Source organism: Rana temporaria, chromosome 4, assembly GCF_905171775.1.
Source record: "Rana temporaria chromosome 4, aRanTem1.1, whole genome shotgun sequence".
NCBI lineage: Eukaryota > Metazoa > Chordata > Amphibia > Anura > Ranidae > Rana > Rana temporaria.
The window spans coordinates 371,432,196-371,453,168 of record NC_053492.1 but is presented as its reverse complement, the minus strand read 5'-3'; the positions used below and the strand labels follow the sequence as shown (position 1 = coordinate 371,453,168).

The window sequence follows — 20,973 nt, the reverse complement described above, 5'->3', positions numbered from 1 at the left end:
GGCTATTCGTTTATAGCCGCTCCGTCGCGATCGCTCCCCGGAGCTGAAGAACGGGGAGAGCCGTATGTAAACACGGCTTCCCCGTGTTTCACTGTGGCGGCGTATCGATCGAGTGATCCCTTTTATAGGGAGACTCGATCGATGACGTCAGTCCTACAGCCACACCCCCCTCCAGTTGTAAACACATACTAGGTGAACCCTAACTCCTACAGTGCCCCCTGTGGTTAACTCCCAAACAGCAACTGTCATTTTCACAATAAACAATGCAATTTAAATGCATTTTTTGCTGTGAAAATGACAATGGTCCCAAAAATGTCTCAAAATTGTCCGAAGTGTCCGCCATATTGTCGCAGTCACGAAAAAAAAACGCTGATCGCCACCATTAGAAAAAATAATAATAAAACTATCCCCTATTTTGTAAACGCTATAAATTTTGCGCAAACCAATTGATAAACGCTTATTGCGATTAGGTAGAAGAATACGTATCGGCCTAAACTGAGGAATTTTTTTTATATATATATATGTTTTTGGGGGATATTTATTATAGCAAAAAGTAAAAAATATTGCATTTTTTTCAAAATTGTCGCTCTATTTTTGTTTATAGCGCAAAAAATAAAAACCGCAGAGGTGATCAAATACCACCAAAAGAAAGCTCTATTTGTAGGGAAAAAAGGACGCCAATTTTGTTTTGAAAGCCACGTCGCACGACCGCGCAATTGTCTGTTAAAGCGACGCAGTGCCGAATTGTAAAAACCCCTTGGGTCATTTAGCAGCATATTGGTCCGGTCCTTAAGTGGTTAAGCAGCCTGGTCATTGTTATGATAAATCAGGATTTCACTACAGGTCAGACTTGTTGTCACCGAGCTTCACACAGTAGATGATACATTATGATAAGTTTAAACACAGAACATATTCTCCCAATAGCAGGCTCCAGTATGAGTCAGCCCGTCTCCTACATTATACAGAGGCCAATGTGATCCGCTCTTTCAATTAACATGTTGAGTTCAGAATCAAACAAACCGAGAATAGTTTTTACATATATCCTGGGAGATATTGTGGATAAATATTACTGTCCCATTTTAAGTAATCCAGGATATATTTTCTCAGTCACCCTGTGCCCAAAAGTGACTCCCGTCACAGGGGTTGATTTACTACAACTGGAGAGTGCAATAATCTGGCGCAGCTCTGCATAGAAACCAATCGGCTTCCAGTTTTTTTTTTTTTTTTCAAAGCTTAATTGAACAATCTGAAGTTAGAAGCTGATTGGGTACCATGCAAAGCCGCACCTGATTTTATAAACTCTAGTTTTAGAAAATAAACCCCTTTTGACTTTTTCATGTACAGCATATTGAATGCAGTTAAAGCGGGAGTTCACCCAAAAATCAACTTTCTGCAGTTAGATCCAGCATACTGCTGACATCTGCAGTATGCTGGTCTTTTTTTTTTTTTTTTTTTTGGTACTTATCGTTTTAGCAGTATTTTTTTCTATGGCTCCGAGCGGGGATTACTTCCTGGTATAGGCCTTCCCGAAGACAAGCAAGTTGATTAACAGCCTTCGATAGCGCGTCACGGCTTCCGAAAATACACACGAGTGACACTCTGCAATTTACACCTACTCTACACGGCAGGCGCCGTAAACAGCCAAGTGTCACCTCGGCTATTCTCGGAAGCCGTGACGCGCTATCGAAGGGCGTCAATCAACTTGCTTGCCTTCGGGAACGCCCATTCCCCGCAGGATTCCCCGCTCGGAGCCATAGAAGAAATACTGCTAAAACGATAAGTACCAAAATAAATATAAAAAGACCAGCATACTGCAGATGTCAGCAGTATGCTGCATCTAACTGCAGAAAGTTGATTTTTGGGTGAACTCCCACTTTAACTGATTTAAACTGGAATTGCGATTCGGCTTTTATAGTTATTGAGAAACCGCACAGCTGTGTTTGGTAGATGTGATGGTTTGTGATGAGTGGCAGATTAGAGGCAATATGATAGAAGTATGTTAGTCAATATTTTAATACTTTTCCTTACTGTATGGTGAAGTATAGGGGCCCAATATAAGGTAAAAGGCTTTTTATAATATTGTATATTGAAATATAACTTGTTATTAACTATATAAGTAATTGGAACCTTTCATAGTGTTCAAAAATGTTGTTCAAATATTAGTTTCCGTGGCCTTGGTGACAGGAAATAGTTCTACATTTATCACAGGACATAACACTATTTCAGGGAATTTCAGAATTTCCTGTTTATCTCCTCAGTCCATCTAGCGTCTCATAAACCAAGTCCCCTGTGTGTGAACTCTGAGTTCCTTTATTAACCACTTCAATACAGGGCACCTACAGTATACACCTTCCTGCCCAGACCAATTTTCAGCTTTTAGCGCTATCACATTTTGAATGACAATTGCACCACTTTCTTTTGGTGGTATTTGAGCACCACTGGGGTTTTTATTTTTTGTGCTTCAAATAAAAGAAAGACCAAAAATGTTCAAAAAAATTAAGTTTTCTTCCTTTTTGTTACAAAACTTTGTAAATGTTTTCTCCTTCACTAATGGGCGCTGATGAGGCGACACTGATGATGGGGCACTCATTAATGGGCACTCATAGGTATAGATGGGCACTGATGGGTGGCACTAATTGGCACTGATAGGTGGCACTCATAGGTGGCCCTGATGGACACTCATAGGTGGCCCTGATGGACACTCATAGGTGGCCCTGATGGACACTCATAGGTGGCCCTGATGGACACTCATAGGTGGCACTGATGGGCACTCATAGGTAGCACTGATGGGCAGCACTGATAGATGGCACTGATGGGCAGCGCTGATCAGGAGGCACTACTAGCAGGCATCACTAATGGGCACAGAGTGTCATCCCTAATGGGCACTCATTGCCATCCCTGGTGGGCTCTAGTGGACAGTCTAGTCACGGTTGGGCATACTTGGTGGTCATGAGTGGGCATCCTTGGTGGGCACGGGTGGGATTGAAAATCAATCAGCACAGACACCCCCCCCCCCCCCCCAAGAGAGCAGCCGATTGGCTCTCTTATACTCACGCCTATCAGTGCGAGTGGAGGAAAAACCAATACATGGCTCTTCCTGTTTACACTGTGATCAGCTGTGATTGGACACAGCTGATCACGTGGTAAAGAGCCTACGTCATAGACTCTTTGCCTCGTTCGGAGATGCAGTGTGTCAGACTGACACACCACCCCACCTCTCTGGGCGCCCCTGGCTTATCCTGCTGGACGTCATATAATGCCCAGTCAGTATAACAGAACTACTTTCCAGTCCTCATTCAGCTATATGGTGGGCGAGAAGTGGTAAAGTGTTACTAAGCCCATGACCCTGTATTCACTATAGCTGATTTCCCACAGTTCACAGAACATGGAAATGCAATTATTTTAGTAAATATAAACAATACCTTTTCTCATCAGCAGTATATAGCAGTCTTGTGACTTCTATCCTTGTCCAGTTGAGCACTGGTTAAAGCTTGTAGGATGAGTTTTCATTCTGCTCTGACCGTCCTATGAGGCAGAAAAATCCCTTACCCCCTCCCCTGTGTGGTGATTGGTCCTGTGCTAATCACATGCACCACCCCCCCCCCAAAAAAAAACCTCTCTAGCAATACACATCAAACTGAGCACCTCCAAGGCTCTGTACTATCGGGAGATGTATTGGGGACTGTGGAAGAAGGGGGGATCAGAGAAGACAGGATCAGACCGCCTTTTTGCACAATGCAGAGGATTAACCCCCTAGGTTCCACAGTGATTATAACAAACATGCTTTACTGCATATACAGACTGATTTTTACTCTTGTGGGTTTAGTAACACTTTAAATGTATCTTAACCAGTATAGAGACCAAAGCTCAGATACCCAAAGTATAAAAACAAAGCGTTTACCTAATCTCCGCTAGAAGAGAAAACCACCTGGTTTGTTTTACTATGTTTAAAGTATAACTCCAGACAGTTTTTCTAGTTTTGGATAGAGTATAGAAGGTTTGGAACCTATGTCAGGTTTTTATTGTATTTGATAAGGCTGCCAGCACTCAGAAAATACGTCTCACATTTTTAATAAGGTCAAATTGAAGGCACCACATACAAAAAGCAGTCAACAAATAACACTGAAGTTTCGGGCCCACAAAGGAACAATTTTTTTAACCTCTTCCCACCCTGCGGCCGACTATATACGTCCGCAGGGTGACTTTGTCCTGCCAGGATGCCGTCTATATACGGCCACGCGCCACTGGGGGGGGGGCGCGCGCCCGCCACGTCACACAGGTGCCGATGCGCGTGCCTGGCGGCCGCGATGTCCACCAGGCACCCGCGATCGGCCGTCACAGAGCCAGGGATGTGGAGCTCTGTGTGTAAACACAGAGCTCCACGTCCTGTCAGGGAGAGACCAATGGTGTGTCCCTTGTACATAGGGACAACCATCGGTCACCTCCCCCAGTCAGTCCCCTCCCCCCACAGTAAGAATCACTCCCAGGGTACACATTTAACCCCTTGATGCCCCCTAGTGTTAACCCCTTCCCAGCCAGTCACATTTATACAGTAACCAGTGCATTTTTATAGCAGTGTTCGCTGTATAAATGTGAATGGTCTCAAAAATGTGTCAAAAGTGTCTGATGTGTCCGCCGTAATATCGCAGTTGTGACAAAAATCGCAGATCGCCACCATTACTAGTAAAAAATAAAGTAATAATTCTATCCCCTATTTTGTAGGCGTTATAACGTTTGCGCAAACCAATCACTATACGCTTATTGCGTAGACTACGTATCGGACTAAACTGAAAAAAAATTGTTTTTTTTTTTAAAATGGGATAGCAAAAACTAAAAAATATTTTTGTTTATAGCGCAAAAAATAAAAACCGCACAGGTGATCAAATACCACCAAAAGAAAGCTCTATTTGTGGGAAAAAAAGGACGCCAATTTTGTTTGGGAGCCACGTCGCACGACCGCGCAATTGTCATTCAAAGCGTGACAGTGCCGAAAGCTGAAATTTCGCCTGGGCAGGAAGGGGGTATATTTTCCCAGTAAGCAAGTGGTTAAGGTGCGGACGTCTTTATCAAATGGTTGTTGGCGTTACCATGAGCCGCACACTTTTGGCTAAAGAAGGAAACATATGGGTCTGATGCTGAATAGATTTATAACAAAGGTTTTTATTGCAGTCTGTCTCTATATTGTCGCCAATTCGGTCGCAGTCTTCATATAAAGTCCCAAACTCTCTCCATAGTCTATTGGGAAGAAGAAGCCCTACTATTTGTCCTGAAGATCATTGTCTCTGGAAGAGATGGGATATCGAAACCTTTATAGTTGCCTTCAGAACAGAAGCAGAGGGGATTTCATTTGGTGGGGATTCGGGTTCCAGTGGCAACAAAGATGAGATTTGCATGCAGATTTACTATTGTGTCTTGGAGTTGGAGGAGTGAAAGTGTAGTGAAATCTTGATGGGGACACAAAGGCTAAATTCACCGTACAGGTAGACCGTTTCTGAAGTGCAAGAAGATTTAATGAACTACAAGGATGCTCATCAGCTCTCTCATAGTTCAATGAGAACTACAAGCTGTTTTCTGTGGTAGAAGATGTAACTTGTAGTTCATTCATTTACAGATCTCTGCAGGGGTGTGTGGGGGGGCTCAGGGCGATAGGTCTAGTAACATGTTAAACCCTAAATATGGATGTAACATGTTACGAAAGGTTAACTTATTCTTTAAACCCTATTTGTCAGCGGTACACAAATATGCGGCCTCTAATCGGTTGGGCCTTAGCGCCGAGAGGACCAGTTTGCAGACAGCTGTACCGAGAGCGAACTCTCGACACAGATACCGGCGACTAACAGAATGCTCCTAATCGCTTCCTGTGATCGGGAGCTTTCCGATCATGTGACTGCTGTGACAGCCAATCACGGTGGTCACTAGGTAATAAACCCTGCCCCGCCTCCCGGCATCTGAAATCCCTTAAAGGGCCTGGACGTGCCGTGCAAAGGGGTTAAAAACACCAAAACGCTTCTCAAGCCGACCATACATGGATTGAAATTCGGCTGTTTGGGACTGGCTGAATTGCAATCCATGTATGGACAGCGTGGTTGTACAGAAGTCGATCTACTTATCGACTTCTGTACAGCCACTCTGTTGGACTTTTTCAGCGTTGATCAGTGTATTCTGGCAGTGGAGAAGTCCCCCCTGCTGTCAGAATACTAAGGAACAGCAGAATGATTCCCCATCCACATTGAAGGTGTGTAATTGGGGGAATCAAGTCATTTTTTTTTTTTTTTCGTTGGCCAACCTAACTATGTCCAATTAAAAAAAAAAGGAAAAATGTCTGGAATCACACTTTTAATACCTTTTCCCAGTAAAAAAAATAAAAATTTACCTAGTTTTTGTGCTATCGTTGCCTGAAATATGGATGGTTTGCTGTGTTAGAAGTATTTTATACTGGATTGGATGCAGTAGAGCACATTGTATGTTCAGATACTGCCTACAGCCAGAAAACCGTTCTGGCCACCAGAAAACAATAGCCATAGACTGAACACTGCAGATACCATTCAGGATACTCACTCCCATCGGATCCCCCTCCATAAAATGTGAATTTAACTATTCAGTTCAGTACCAAATCTTAAAGCTGGCCTTTGCAGGGAGATTGGTTGGAGTTGGAGCCATTTGCCACGCACCTGAAGAATCACAATGTGAACAAACCCTTGGGTCACTGAATTTTAGTACGATTGTCTTTAATGTTTTTGTTTTAAGTGGTTGTAAACCTCAGACATGAAATATGAACAAAGCATATCCTTCTATACTTTGCACTTGTCTCAATTTAGGCTGGCCATAAGGTTGTAGGAAATATCATCAGCACAGACAGCATTGACAGGGGAATCCCTCCTGCTGAGCCATTGACTTCTCCCGACAGGGGCGGGGAAAGCCGTCCCCGCCGGGAGAAGACAGATATATATTCTAGCGGCTATAGCAGCCACTTGCGATAATCGGAAACAAATTTGGCAGGCTGGTTGTTCCCAAGTTAATCGTTCGAACAACTTGGTTCATTCCTGCCCGATAATGTTTCGAATCTTGGCCAGTTCAACAGCAATTTAAACTGTATATGGTCGGCCTAAGAGCACTAGATGTCATTTGTGTCTGTTGCTTAGTTTCGCTGCTATCAGCATGAATCACCAAGAGAAAAGTAAAGTAGCTGGAACGCCAAAATGTTACAGTTGTCACTAGGGTTGTCCAGATACCGATACTAGTATCGGTATCGGGACCGATACCGAGTATTTGCGGGAGTACTCGTACTCGCGCAAATGCTCCCGATACCTAAATAGAATACTTTTTTTGTATTTATCAACATGTTCTATGAAAATTCTTTGAGTTTTTTACTACTGCGTGACAAGCAAATAAAACATTTTTACTCATTTTTATTCTTTTATAATGTCTTGAGTTAGAGTTCTTCATAATTCTAAAGAAAATATCCTTAGTCTGTATTGTGGTTTGAAAACTGTCACATGACATTTTAAAAAAGTATCGGTATTCGGTATCGGCGACTACATGAAAAAAAGTATCGGTACTTGTACTCAGTCCTAAAAAAGTGGTATCGGGACAACCCTAGTTGTCACCAAAACAAAAGATGAGGACAACACCTCTAATAGGTAATCCACCTCTTCTGGTAACAAATGTCTACTAGAGGAAATCCCGATGCTTTGTAGAGATCTCCTCTTTTTTTTTTTTTTATGTTCTTCAATGTGACACAGACAATAAAAAATAAACTGATAGTGGTTTGAACCACCTTCTACTTTATCCAACACCAAAAAAAAGAGTGTTTTTGCAACGTATACAGTACAGTAAAGTGACCAATGGTAGCTATTGGTTTCTACTCTTTGTACATGATCTGTGCTCTTGCCTATCCTAGCCGTTCTGCATCTTAATATACTTTGCAGTGTTCGTTCTTATATTACTTTCACAGTAACAAGCGACCCAGTCGAAAGGCTGACATTTAAACCACGGAAAATTTACAAATATAAAACCTGAACAAGGCCTCTTTTCTGCTTTTTAAAAAGGTCCCCAAACTGGAGCTTTTATGTTGTTAGCTAACTGCATCTGACAGCTGTAGGACGGTTTAAATGACGCACTGTTTGTCCATGCCATGTTTCCTCATACTAATTAGCCCATCTTATTACGTATGCGTTACTGGTGTGGTAAGGATGAAGAAGTGCAATTATTGTGCAATGATACCTCTTTAATGGAAAAAAAGCTGAACATTTTCTATATGAAAAGTTAAAATGGTGATGTAACTTACTGTTTTTACACCATACAGAGAACAGAAGTGTGAAGCGGTCAGCAGGTTCACAAGAGCCATGGATGATGGTGTGAAGGATTTGCTCAACGTGGGCCAGGAGCACTGGAAACGATGCACAGGGCGTATGTTACTCTTAATTGATAACATTTATGCAAGGCGATGACATTTGTCATTTCATTCTAGGCAAGCCTCTCTTCTGTGTGGCCTTTAGCTAACTCGTTGGGCCTGATATAAAAACTGTAGCGAAAAACTGAAGTATCTAAAGCAGGGGTGTCAAACTCAATTTCATCGTGGGCCGCATCAGCATTATGATTGTCCTTAAAAGGGCCGGTTATATCTGTAAGATTATATGTCCAGCGCATCCCCTCCCCTTACATTAGAGGTCAAGAGCCAACCCACCATCAGAAGTTGAGTCGCCCACTCTCCCTTACATCACAGTGCACCCCCTTTCCTTATGCTGCTGCTGGGAAGAAGCTGGATGCATTGCTTGAAAGCAGAAAGTAGGGGTCTGGAGGAGGACCAGAGGAGGGCTGGAGCTCTCCTGCAGCTGCAGTAGAGGTACGAGGGCCACATGAAATGGCCTGGTGGGCCGGATTCGGCCCGCGGGCCTTGTGTTTAACACCTGTGATCTAGAGAAACCAGTACAGTGTTGGCACAAAGGGTTAGTCTACTTAGTTGGTATTTCGGTAATTGGTTAATAAAAAATTTACCAACTTTTTTTACCTTTTTGAGTTCTTGGGTATGCACACATCCTGTGACCATTATAATCGGTTCTCACTCTACCTGTTGGATTTTTTTAAATTACAATTCTATTGTAGAAGATGCAACAAGAGGAGAAGCATACAAAGGTTGGTGGGAACACCAAAATCTTCCAGGTGGACAGTCTTAAATTATGACAGGGAGATCATTCTGTCAGAGAATGGAAGACCTAAACGAAGCCAGGGTCTGACTTCAGCTCCACCTCTAACCAATATTTATTTTTGTGGACTGGCCCTAATAGGCCCCTTTCACACTAGCAGACCAATCGGGTCCGCTCGTCAGTTTTATAGGAGGACCTGGTCAGACCATCCATTGCCATCTATGGAATGGCAGATGTAAATGGACATGTGACCGTTTACACCCGCTGACATCCAATCTGATCCTATCCGCTAAAACCAGACAGATGGGGGATTCGTCCTCCATCCATCTGTTGGATAGGATCGGGTGACAGACGGATGAAAACAGACAGGCGGTCTTACCGCCCATAGAGGATGGCGGGCTGCGTCTGTTTCTGCTCTGCATATCAGCGAGTACTTCGCCAAAAGTATAGGTACGCGTACTCGCCAATAAAAAGTATTGGTGCAACCCTAATAGAAAATACTGGTAGATAACCCCTTAACTGTATAAGTAACATAATATGAAAGAGATGTTGTATGTAGCAACTGTCCAAGAGCCACCAGTCAGTTTTCTAGTACAGGTTAGCACACATGAGCAGACACAGACCTGTCATCCGCCTGCTCAGCGGGGATCAGTGGACAGATTTGCCGCTGAGCAGGTGGATCTGCAGGCGGCGTCCGCCCATGTAAAATAGCACCAAGTGTGCTATACTGTACTAGAAAACTGACTGGTGGCTCATGGGCAGTTGCTACATACAAACATCTCTTTCATATTATGTTACTTATACAGTTGAGGGCTTGGCTACCAGTATTTTTTATTAGGGTTGCACCGATACCGGGTTTTTTTTATCGGCAAGTACAAGTACCGATACTTTTTGCAAAGTACTCGCTGATGCAGAGTACCGAAACTTTGCCGTGCAATTTGCGTCAATACAAAAAAAATTTGAGCAAGTCATACTGCAAAGAATTGCATGTAATTTGAATAGAAATGTGGTGCAATTTCCCCCCACTGCTCGTGTGTGTATAGAAAGGGAAAAGCGCCATCTAGTGGGCAGTTGAAAAAATTTGAACTCACAGTACATATCTGGCCACATGCAAAATAATCTACATAGGTGTTCTGGTCCGCTGATGATGGCAAATCAGGGTCGCTGGAGGTACTCAAAGGGCCAGAGAAGAAGTTTCTGGATCCCGTGGGTATAGGGGGATGACGCCCCTAATGGAGCGGCCCCCACTGACTCCGGAAGAACTGCAGAGATCCACAGCTTAGATGGGAGAATCTGTCCACAGGACAACTATTAGTCCTGCACTCCACAAATCTGGCCTCTATGGATGAAGAGTGGCAAGAAGAAAGCTATTGTTGAAAGAAAGCCATATAAAGTCACTTTTGCAGATTGCGAGAAGCCATGTGATGGACACAGGAAGAAGGTGCTCTAGTCAGATGAAAAATTTAACTTTTTGGCCTAAAAGCAAAGCGCTATGTGTGGCAGAAAACTAACACTGCACCTCAATCTGAACACACAATACCTACTGTGAAAACTGGTGGTGGAACATCATGTTGTGGGAATACTTTTTTTTAGCAGGGAAGCTGGTCAGAGTTGATGGGAAGATGGATGGAGCCAAATACAGGGCAATCTTAGAAGAAAACCTGTTAGAGTCTGCAATTGACTTGAGACTGGAGCGGAGGTTCACCTTTCAGCAGGTCAACAACCCTAAACATACAGCCAGAGCTACAATGGGAATGGTTTAGATCAAACAATATTCATGTGTTAGAATGGCCCAGTCAACGTCCAGACCTAAATCCAAAAGACTTGTAAATTGCTGTTCACAGACTCTCTTCCTCCAATCTGACAGAGCTTGAGCTATTTTGCAAAGAAGAATGGGCAAAAAATGTCACTCTCTAGATGTGCAAAGCTGGTAGAGACATCCCCAAAAAGACTTGCAGCTGTAATTGCAGTGAAAGGTGGTTCTACCAAGTATTGACTCGAGGGGGCTGAATACAGATGCATGCCACACTTTTTAGATATTTATTTGGAAAAACATTTTGAAAACCATATAGCATTTTCCTTCCACTTCACAACTATGTGCCACTATGTGTTGGTCTATCACATATAATTATTCAATAAAATACATTTACATTTTTGGTTGTAATTTAACAACATGTGGAAAATTTCAAGGGGTATGAATACTTTTTCAAGGCAGTGTATGTACCGTGAGTTCGAATATTTTTTTAAACTGCCCACTGGATAGCTAGCGCCTTTCCTTTTCTATACAGACACACAGGAGCGGTGGGGGAAATCGCATGGTATATGGACAGGAATTGCACCACATCCCTGTTCAAATCGCGTGCAATTTGCGCCCATTCATTTTTTGTTGACACTAAGCGCACAGCAAAGTTTCAGTATCGGGAGCATTGGGCGAGTACCGATTCTCGCGCTAATGCTTGATATCGGTACCAATATCACTATCGGTGCATCCCTATTTTCTATATTTTTAAAGCTCGGCTCTCACCTTTTTTGGGGGGATTTAGAGTAGGGATAAGAACCACTGTAAGGTTTTTATTGCTGTCTGCTTTGGGTAGATTTCCCTGCATTTATGACATGGTGTCAGACGGATAGAATGTGTTGAGAAATCTTTCCAAAAGGGAAGATGACAGGGGTATAAATCCCTTTTCGTAGTAGAGCAGAGAAGGGTTAGAACAGATTTGTATGGCTGTCTGTATCTGCCTGTCCCGGTGATATCCATACCTTTGATTTGTCATCTTGGTTTTATAGGGACAGAAGTGAGGTGGGAATCTTCACAATCGGGTCACCAACCTCAGTAAAAGTCTACAAATGTTAAACTATGATCCGATCCACTCTAATCAAGGCTAAAAAAAAAATCAGTTTTGACTGGAGTTGATCTATCACTGTTCTCGTCATACCTTCTTGACCAGCATTAAACAAGTTGACAATTCTTTTTATAACCTAGAAGCATCATGGGAATGTCTACAAATGTGTCATCCTAACCATCCCCTATTTTCGTAACACAAGTTAACTTGTCTCCTTCCATTTCTAAGCCTTTTCTGAACTTTAGTTGCAACAATGGTAATTTTTAAAGAAGAACTACAGGAATGAGATTTCTATAAACACTGTTTTTTGTGCCAGCTTGTCTCAAACGAATTATCAAGATGCCACTTCTGTGTGGTAAAATCATTGATTTAGCCTGTGCTACATACAGTAATTCCCATGTTCTTCCAAGGTGTACTCCAGCAATTTCTACAATGTGGGCTAAATACAGAGAGGCGCTTGCTCCTGTACCTCCACCACTTAGGAGCAGATTTGTCTTTTTTTTTTTAAATGAATACATTGCATTTTTTGATTGGCCGAAGTAGAGAAGAGGGAGAGATGGCATCATGATCGCTGCCTTGGCCATTCAGTGAAAAAAATACAAGGCTTCCCCTTCGGTGTAGCAAAAGTGCAGGAGCAAGTAAACCTTTGTATTTAGTGCACAGAGAAGTTGCTGGAGTACCCACCAGAAGAGAAAACTACTTACTATGTGTAGTACTGGGCTACAGCAGTGAATTACAACTTTGCCATCGGCCACATGTAGGTGGCATCTGGCCAAGGTGGCCTAAAGTAAATTTTGTTAACTAATCTCATTGCAGGACTTCCCTCCTAACTACAGGTTTCTGTTGACTTTAAATAGCTGGTCCAAACAAACTATTTCCTTCACTAAGAGATGCACTCATTGAGAGTGTTGTATGAACTGTAGTTGGCATCAGCCACATACAGTATACAGTGCTGTGTTCTGGCAGCGGGGTGGGCACTTCCGTACTGCTCCAAGAACAAAATGAAGTCTGGCTGAATGCTGCTCAGCCATTCAATGGAAGCTTTGTACTTCATCAGTGAGTACAAGACTTTCTCTGACTGGCCGAGGGAAGATTGTGATGACATCTGCCCGCCTCTCCACATCAGCTAATCAGAGGAAGCCCGGTATTTATTGATGAAATACAAGACCTCCTGTAAATGGCTAAGCATTCCTCATTTCATTCCAACTTAATTTTGTCCTGAGAGTTAGGGAAATCCCCATCCCGCTGTATGTAGCTGATGCAGTATTTTTATTCATAATAGCACTGTTCTCTAGTTAATTGTATGTTGTGATATAGGGGGTTTCTACTGGAGATGAATGATCAATAATAAAATAAAGTTTAATTTTGGTATTTTTTTTCTAAATAGCACTGCCGAAAGAATATCAGAAGATAGGAAGAGCTTTGCAGAATTTATCGTTGGTTTTCAGCTCCAGTGGCTATCAAGGTACACCTCTTTGTAATAATGTATGTCTTTTGTGTACTGATGTACTGTAAATGTGACTGTTTTTCATATTTGGGACTTACTGTAAACATGCTTTTTTACATATATATAAATTGTGTTAATTAAAGTTTTATGAAAAAATTACAAAAACTGAGCCTCTGGGAATTCCCGGCTCGACATATACCGATATCCAAAAAAACTCTAACAACGGTAGCTCAGGTATACCTGACATGTAAAAAAAATATACATATATACAGTAGCAGCTGAAACAATAATCATAGTGAAACTGGTCAAGTAAGTATAATGGCGCTACAGGCAGGTATATGGAACAAGGTAGGTACTGGTAAAGTGCAAAATCAACTTTCCCACAGGAGGCAGAAGTGGAGAGGGATGGAGTTGCGTGAAGGGCCAATCAGGTCCACCACACAGCACCACACCACCCCCCACCCCTAAAACAATAGCAAACAAGCAACCTCAAAGTAGAGCAGAATGATTAGTTTCTGGCAACAGTCTAAAGAAGAAGGCCTGGCTGATTTCCAAACTAACACAATTGCCTTCCTGCCATAGAGGAGGAGTAAACTTAGTAGGGTCCTAGATGCTCTGGTAAACGCTAGGTAATTAACTAAACCCAGCAGACATACAGAAACTGTTTGGGGAACTGGTGTTGTGGTTGGTAAGTAAATAAATTGAACCAAAGCAGGCCCAAACTCTGGAAAATGGGGGCAGGAACAAACGACATGCAAAAAAATAAGCAGGTGGGTCCCCACATCGCCAGCAATTAGGTGCCATTGAGGGGTAAGATAGGCCGGCCATCTGCACAATTGTGGCAACCAATTGGGCAATTGAGTATTCTCAGGCATCCTCCAAGTTCACGCTATCCAATTCCAGCACCTCCGCCCACCATTTCTATTGGAGTAGGTTGAGCCTTACGTGAACCGATGGCAATGAAGCTTTAAAAATCACTAACAGGGCCTTCTCCCAATCAGATTCATGCAACATGGATTCTAGGTCATCCTGCAACAGCTGAAGTGGCCTAGTACCAAACTGGGAATGGTAGGCATGGCGAAGTTGTAGGAACCTACAAAATGGGGAGTTTGGAAATACATATTTTGTTTCAAAAGCATACCTCCCAACATTTTGAGATGGGAATGAGGGAAACTTACTAGCAAATGTGTGTAGGCATAGGACACGCCCCCTGCCACGCCCCTTAAAAGGGACATAACCCAAAAAAAGGGTTAATTAAATCCACAAGTGCTTTTTTACCACTAATATTTCTTTATATTGGCTTTTAAAACTGACGAATGCAGCAATTTAGAAATCAAATGAAACGTTTAGCACTGGGAAACACCTTTTGAAAGATAAAAAGTGCATTTTTTATACAACTATATAGATCATACCAGAATGAGGGACAAATGTGGAGGACAGAGGGACATTGCTCCAAATCAGGGACGGTTCCTTTGAAATCAGGGACAGTTGGCAGCTATGCAAAAGTCGCTAATGAACCTTCTTTGCAAATATCATTCAAGCATTTAAAGTGGAAGTAAACCCTTCAATTTGATAGTTACAAAAACAGTTAACATTCCCGGCATGCCGGAAATGCTAGCTGTTACATTTGTTTGTGCTCTCAATCAAACTGCCAAACCATCCAATGACTGGTTTCATAACAGGACACATGTACAGCATCATGGCAGTTGCAGATTAAACAGAGGTCAAGATGGCCGCTTCCTTGGCTGAAAACGATAGGAGGGTTTACTTCCACTTTAATGCCTCTCAAGCTCCATATAGTTGGGTCTGGGATTGTCATGAACTCTGGGAGCCTTGGGGGAAACATGTTTAGCTTGACAGCATTTTCTTGTATTTGAATTTGCTGTTAAACTAGGTTTGTGGGAACTGGTTCGCCTATCTAGAGCATTGTTCCATAAACTTAAGCAATCTTTTTACTGATATTTTTTTTGTTTTATAGGTGAAACTGATTTAAACAATGCTATCACAGAAGCAGGGAAAACATATGAAGCAATAGCCACCTTGGTGGAAGAGCAGGTAAAACCGGACCTTCTACAGTATTTATCTGAAGAGTAGATAATGCAGAATCAGCAGTTTATGGCATTTTTATTTGAAATGTTATCTGGATTGGAATGTGGAATGCAAGCCTTTTATTTCATTGAATATTTCTGAGCTTTTTTCATCCCCTTATCAGCACTAGTCAAACACTAAACACAGAATAAACTGTGCATGGTTCTATACAGAGGTACCCCCCCTCCTCACACCCGATGGTTCCCAGGGGCCCAGGCACCCCCCGTTTTTTGTTTGTTTTTTTTCCGAGTTGCTAAAGTCAGACGAAAAAAAATGTAAAATAAAAACAAAAATTTAATTTTAAAAAGGAGAGAGAAGAGAAGACTTGACTTGACTTTGTTTTGTTCGTCAGCACCAACCCCTCCGTCTCACTTCTCATCTCATCTTGCGGCAGGAGAGAGAAGAGAAGAGAAGAGATGACACTTACATTACACTTACACTTACATTACCACAACCCCCCCTCCCCCCGCTTATCTCGTGGCAGGAGAGAGGAGAACCCCATTATCTGCTTCAGGGGGGCCCTGTCTAAAGCTGTGTAAAATTTGTGATGGCTGCCCTGTATCTGTCACTCCTATATTTGCTTTAGACCACGGGTGTGCACTCTATCCCTTGCCCCCCAGTATCCACTATGCATTCCTATCTGTATTGCATAACGAAATTCACGAATCCACGGTCCACTAATGTTAATCACCAGTTTTCCCCGGACTACAGAAGGTTTGATCGTCTGCCAGCTTGATAAAACTCGATTGTACCTTGTGAGAAAAAATGATTTAACCACTTCAGCTCTCATACCTGTACACTGACCAGAGCAATTTTTACATATTACTTTGACTTTGTCATTACTTGCGATGACAAAGTAATACATATATTGTTTTTTTAGGACAAACAAAACTTTCTTTTGATGATATTATCTTGCAAAAATTTGTTTTCTTTTTTTGCAATCCATAAAAAATTGCAAAGAATATAGATCAGTCTTACTGTAGATAAAAGGCATAAATTGTATTCTATTGTCTGTCCCATATAAAGACACTAAAAATTATAATTCTAGTACAAACCATTACAAGTTATTAACAAATTAAATAAAGTTATTTTTTTTTATTTATTTAAAGCCCTTCTCCGGGGGAAGCTGTGCCCGCACACTGCATGGTTTAACTGCTCTTTTTTGTCTAATGGAGAGGAGAAGGGAGGTATACTTGCCTAACTCTCTGATCCACCCAGCACAAAACTGGTCCAGCACCACCCCACCCCCGCACTCCCATGGTCTTGAGTTGTGGACTGTTTCTGATGTCATCAAGCCCAGAGCAGGCTCTATAGATCAGGACCAGTCCACCACTGGACTGTGGGGGAGCACCATTTTCTGATGGAACAAAGGATCAGGTGAATATAAGCTTTCACCTAACCCCTAGACAAAACGAGCAGCTGACCTGTGCCGAAGTTGTATTTTAAATGTTGAGTTTTTTTCAAAATGCAACACCAAACACACCTAAAGTGATTGTGAAGGGAGAAGGTTTTTCTTTATCTTAATGCATTGTATGCATTAAGATAAAAAACCTTCTGTGTGCAGCAGCCCCCCTAATACTTACCTGAGCCCATCTCTATGTAGCGATGTTGCATGAGAGACTTGGAATGTCCAGGGGGCTCTCCTCCTCATTGGCTGAGACAGCAGCGGAACGCCATTGGCTCCCGCTGCTGTCAATCAAAGTCAGTGAGCCAATGAGGAATGAGAGGCAACAACAAAGAATAGCACCCGTGGGGCTTTATAGATAAAGCATACCAAGCAGCCACATGCATATATTGGAATTGTTGATATGCAGTAATACACAGGCGTCATAAACTCGACGCGTTTCACGAGTCACTGCTCGCTTCTTCAGGAGTAGATGTAAATGCAGTGTATATATGGACTAAGCCAACGTCTCAATTCATCTTGATTAGCTGTAGCCAGTCACAGATCACAATAATAATCAGGCATTCATGACAGCTGAAATTATTGCATATAACAGTGATCATCACTGTTATAAGCAATAATATTGTAGTACAGTGTTACTATGGTGTATGGAGTTGCATGTTCTCCGTGGCACACTTGAAAGACATGCTGGTAGGTTACTTGGCCCCTGTCTAAAAAAGGGGGCCTACTATGATATTCTACTGGGCATGCCAAGAATGGCTGCCATACCGTCTGCGCCAACAGCAGATTAACTGCTTTGAGTGCCAAGGGAGAAGAGTGCTTTATAATTATAAATTAATGCCAATAAATTTCAGTTTGGTGTCTTGTGTGTAATTCACACTAAACTCAGAATGTTTGCCTTAGCAGATTTGTAGTTACTTTATGTTTTATTTATGTCTTCTTTCTATTTTGCCACTGGCACTTCATTTAAATAAGAGGTAAGGAGCGTTATAGCGTTTTGATATGATAGCAAGAGAAAACTCACCCAATATCTGCCGCTGTATAATGTGGTTAGTGTGCTCTGGCTAATTGAGTTCACAGAGAATCCATAACATGTACAAACCGGCAACTTGACAGCTTCTTCATAGAAATTATTTATTGTAGCATTACAGCAGTAACATCATCCAAATTGACGCGTTTCGACCTTAAGCAAGATTGCTTTTTCTGAAGGCTTAAGGCCAAAACGCGTCAGTTTTGGATGATGATACTGCTGTGGAGAATCTGTCGAGTTGCTGGTTTGTACATGTTATGGATTATTCGATTTGATATGATAGCTGATATAAAATCGTAAGTCTACCCAAGACTGATGTTTCAGTTTTATGTGGATGGTGGCAGGTTGAGTCAGGGACTTTAGCTGAGAGATTTATATATTTAAATTCCAAACAGCCATTATGATGTGTTGTCAGGTTTTGACGTGTTATCTTTTTTTTATTCTTTTTTGGCTTTGTAATGCCATTGCAGGAGAAACGACAGCAGGATTCAGTACATAGGAATCCACAGCTAAAACAGGAATCATTTTCATTTAGACATAGTGATTCATTCACTAAGTTAGGGCTTTTTCACATGGGGGGGTGTTAAAACGGGTGGTTAAGCAGTTTTACCACCCTGTCCTAGGGGCCCACCTAAATTCTAACATTGCAGCCAGGGCGGTACATATGCTGCTGCTGCAATGCTTTGCTTTACAGCCACAGTACTTTTAACTTAGCCTGCAGAGTTTGACAGGTGACACCAACTGTCAAACTTGCAGGATTGCCTCATGAATGTCTGACAGTCGCAGACCGACAGCTTTCTTAAGGCTTTTTCTCACTAATGAGCTTTTGCAGCGAGACAAAAGCACATCAAAAATGATTTGCCTTTAAAGCCTATGGGACTTTTCACATCACTGTGCTGTGTTTGCGCTGTGGTTTAAAAAGTCATGCATGCTGCATCTTTGGTGCACTTTCAAAAAGCGAAGATGCATCTTCCATTGACATAAATGGTAACTGCAACAAACGTGCACCAAAAATGCAGCCAGGGTGCTGCTTCCTCCCCTCAGATCCGCCTTCTCCTGCTTCCTCCCCTCAGATCCGCCTTCCCCTGCCTCCTCCCCTCAGATCTGCCTTTCCCCGCCTCCTGCCTTAAGATCCTGCCTTCCCCTGCCTCCTCCCTCAGATCTGCCTTATTCTGCCTCCTCCCCTCAGATCCGCCTTCTCCTGCCTCCTCCCCTCAGATCCGCCTTCCCCTGCCTCCTCCCCTCAGATCCGCCTTCCCCTGCCTCCTCCCCTCAGATCCGCCTTCCCCTGCCTCCTCCCCTCAGATCCGCCTTCCCCTGCCTTCTCCCCTCAGATCTGCCTTCCCCTGCCTCCTGCCTTAAGATCCTGCCTTCCCCTGCCTCCTCCCTCAGATCTGCCTTCTTCTGCCTCCTCCCCTCAGATCCGCCTTCTCCTGCCTCCTCCCCTCAGATCCGCCTTCCCCTGCCTCCTCCCCTCAGATCCGCCTTCCCCTGCCTCCTCCCCTCAGATCCGCCTTCCCCTGCCTCCTCCCCTCAGATCCGCCTTCCCCTGCCTCCTCCCCTCAGATCCGCCTTCCCCTGCCTCCTCCCCTCAGATCCGCCTTCCCCTGCCTTCTCCCCTCAGATCTGCCTTCCCCTGCCTCCTCCTATCAGATTTGCCTTCTCCTGCCTTAAGATCCTGCCTTCCCATGCCTCCTCCTCTCAGATCTGCCTTCCTCTGCCTTAAGATCCTACCTTCCCCTGCCTCATCCTCTCAGATCCGCCTTCTCCTGCCTTCCCCTGCCTCCTCCCCTTAGATTCTGGGAGTAGATGCTCCCTACTGTTCCGCCTGCCTGTTTCTCCTTCTTCTCCCTCCTCTGGTGGCATCTCTCCTGAGCTTGAGCATGCTGACCCTGGGGAAGGCATTATCACAGTCTGTTGAGGACACTGTCGGGTCTCGGCTCCCTAACCAATGATTAGCTGGTTGTTAAGGAGCCGGTCCCAATGACGTCCTTAACAGCCAGCTATTCATGGATTATGTGCTGCATGCAACGCATTTAAAATGTGCTCTGCATTTTTTAAAAGCACAATGCATTTTAAAAGTGCTGCAATGTAAAAATACACGCGCTGCAGTGTGAAGGGGCCCTTTAAAGCGATCTCCCGCAGGTCGTTTCTCAGAAGGTGGTATAACACATGCTTTATTGAGCCTGAGGTCTTAAAGAAGGGCTACTGCCATTGCATGTTTGCAGAAATAAGTGATAGCCTTCCTTTAAGGCAGTGGTTCTCAACCTTTCTAGTGCTGTGACCCCTTGATAAAATTTCCCAAGTTGTGGGGACCCCCAACAATAAAATTATTTTCGTAGCGTGGGTTGTCAGCACCCAAGGTAAGACAAGTAGTTTGCACGGATATTTAGCGATCCCCGAGTCTCTTCCACTCGTACAGTATTAAAACCCCTTGTGGTACATTTTATAATGTACCACTCTCTCTCTTTGTTCTCCTTTCTATCCCTTTTATCTCTCTCTATCCTAATTTCTATCCCCCCCCCCCCATCCCTCTCTAGCCGCCTTTCTTGTTCTTTCTCTTATTCTTTCTCTCCTTTTTCTTGGTTCCTCCCCTTCTCTTCCTCTCTCTTCCATGTATTCTCTATTTTTATTCCTCCTCTTACCCCCTATTGAGTGACAGTGCTGGCGGGGAGTTGGGATCAGTGGCAGCACTGGGGCGAGTTTCGATCAGCCAACTTAGGTGCTCTTGATCAAGGTCATCTGCTGATCTGAGTAGTGGGGACTTTTAATGGCAACTATAATCACAGGTAGTGTCATTCACTGTGTCTCTGGCTTCACTTTGTATCTGACAGCAGTGTCTCGCAGCAGTGACACCTATGCCGAAATCAGATGGGGTCTCCTCCAGCCCCTCCCTCTTCACATTCCATACCACTCAGCTGACCTCTAGTCTCTGCCCCCCAGCCATGCCATGAACCTAATGGGCGGCTGCGAAGAGGCTGAGTAGGTGGCCTCGGGCTCCAGGGATAGTCCTG

At 43.3% G+C, this 20,973-nt stretch overlaps 1 protein-coding gene across 1 annotated transcript in view; it reads left to right on the top strand.

Moving 5' to 3' along the window:
- Positions 1 to 20,973, top strand: part of SNX9 (sorting nexin 9) — a 159,315-nt gene that overhangs the window by 126,445 nt on the left and 11,897 nt on the right. Inside the window, exons 12-14 of the mRNA XM_040350956.1 lie at positions 8,306 to 8,409; positions 13,377 to 13,454; positions 15,415 to 15,491. Coding sequence (XP_040206890.1) covers positions 8,306 to 8,409; positions 13,377 to 13,454; positions 15,415 to 15,491 — 259 coding nt within the window. The remainder of the gene's footprint in view (positions 1 to 8,305; positions 8,410 to 13,376; positions 13,455 to 15,414; positions 15,492 to 20,973) is intronic.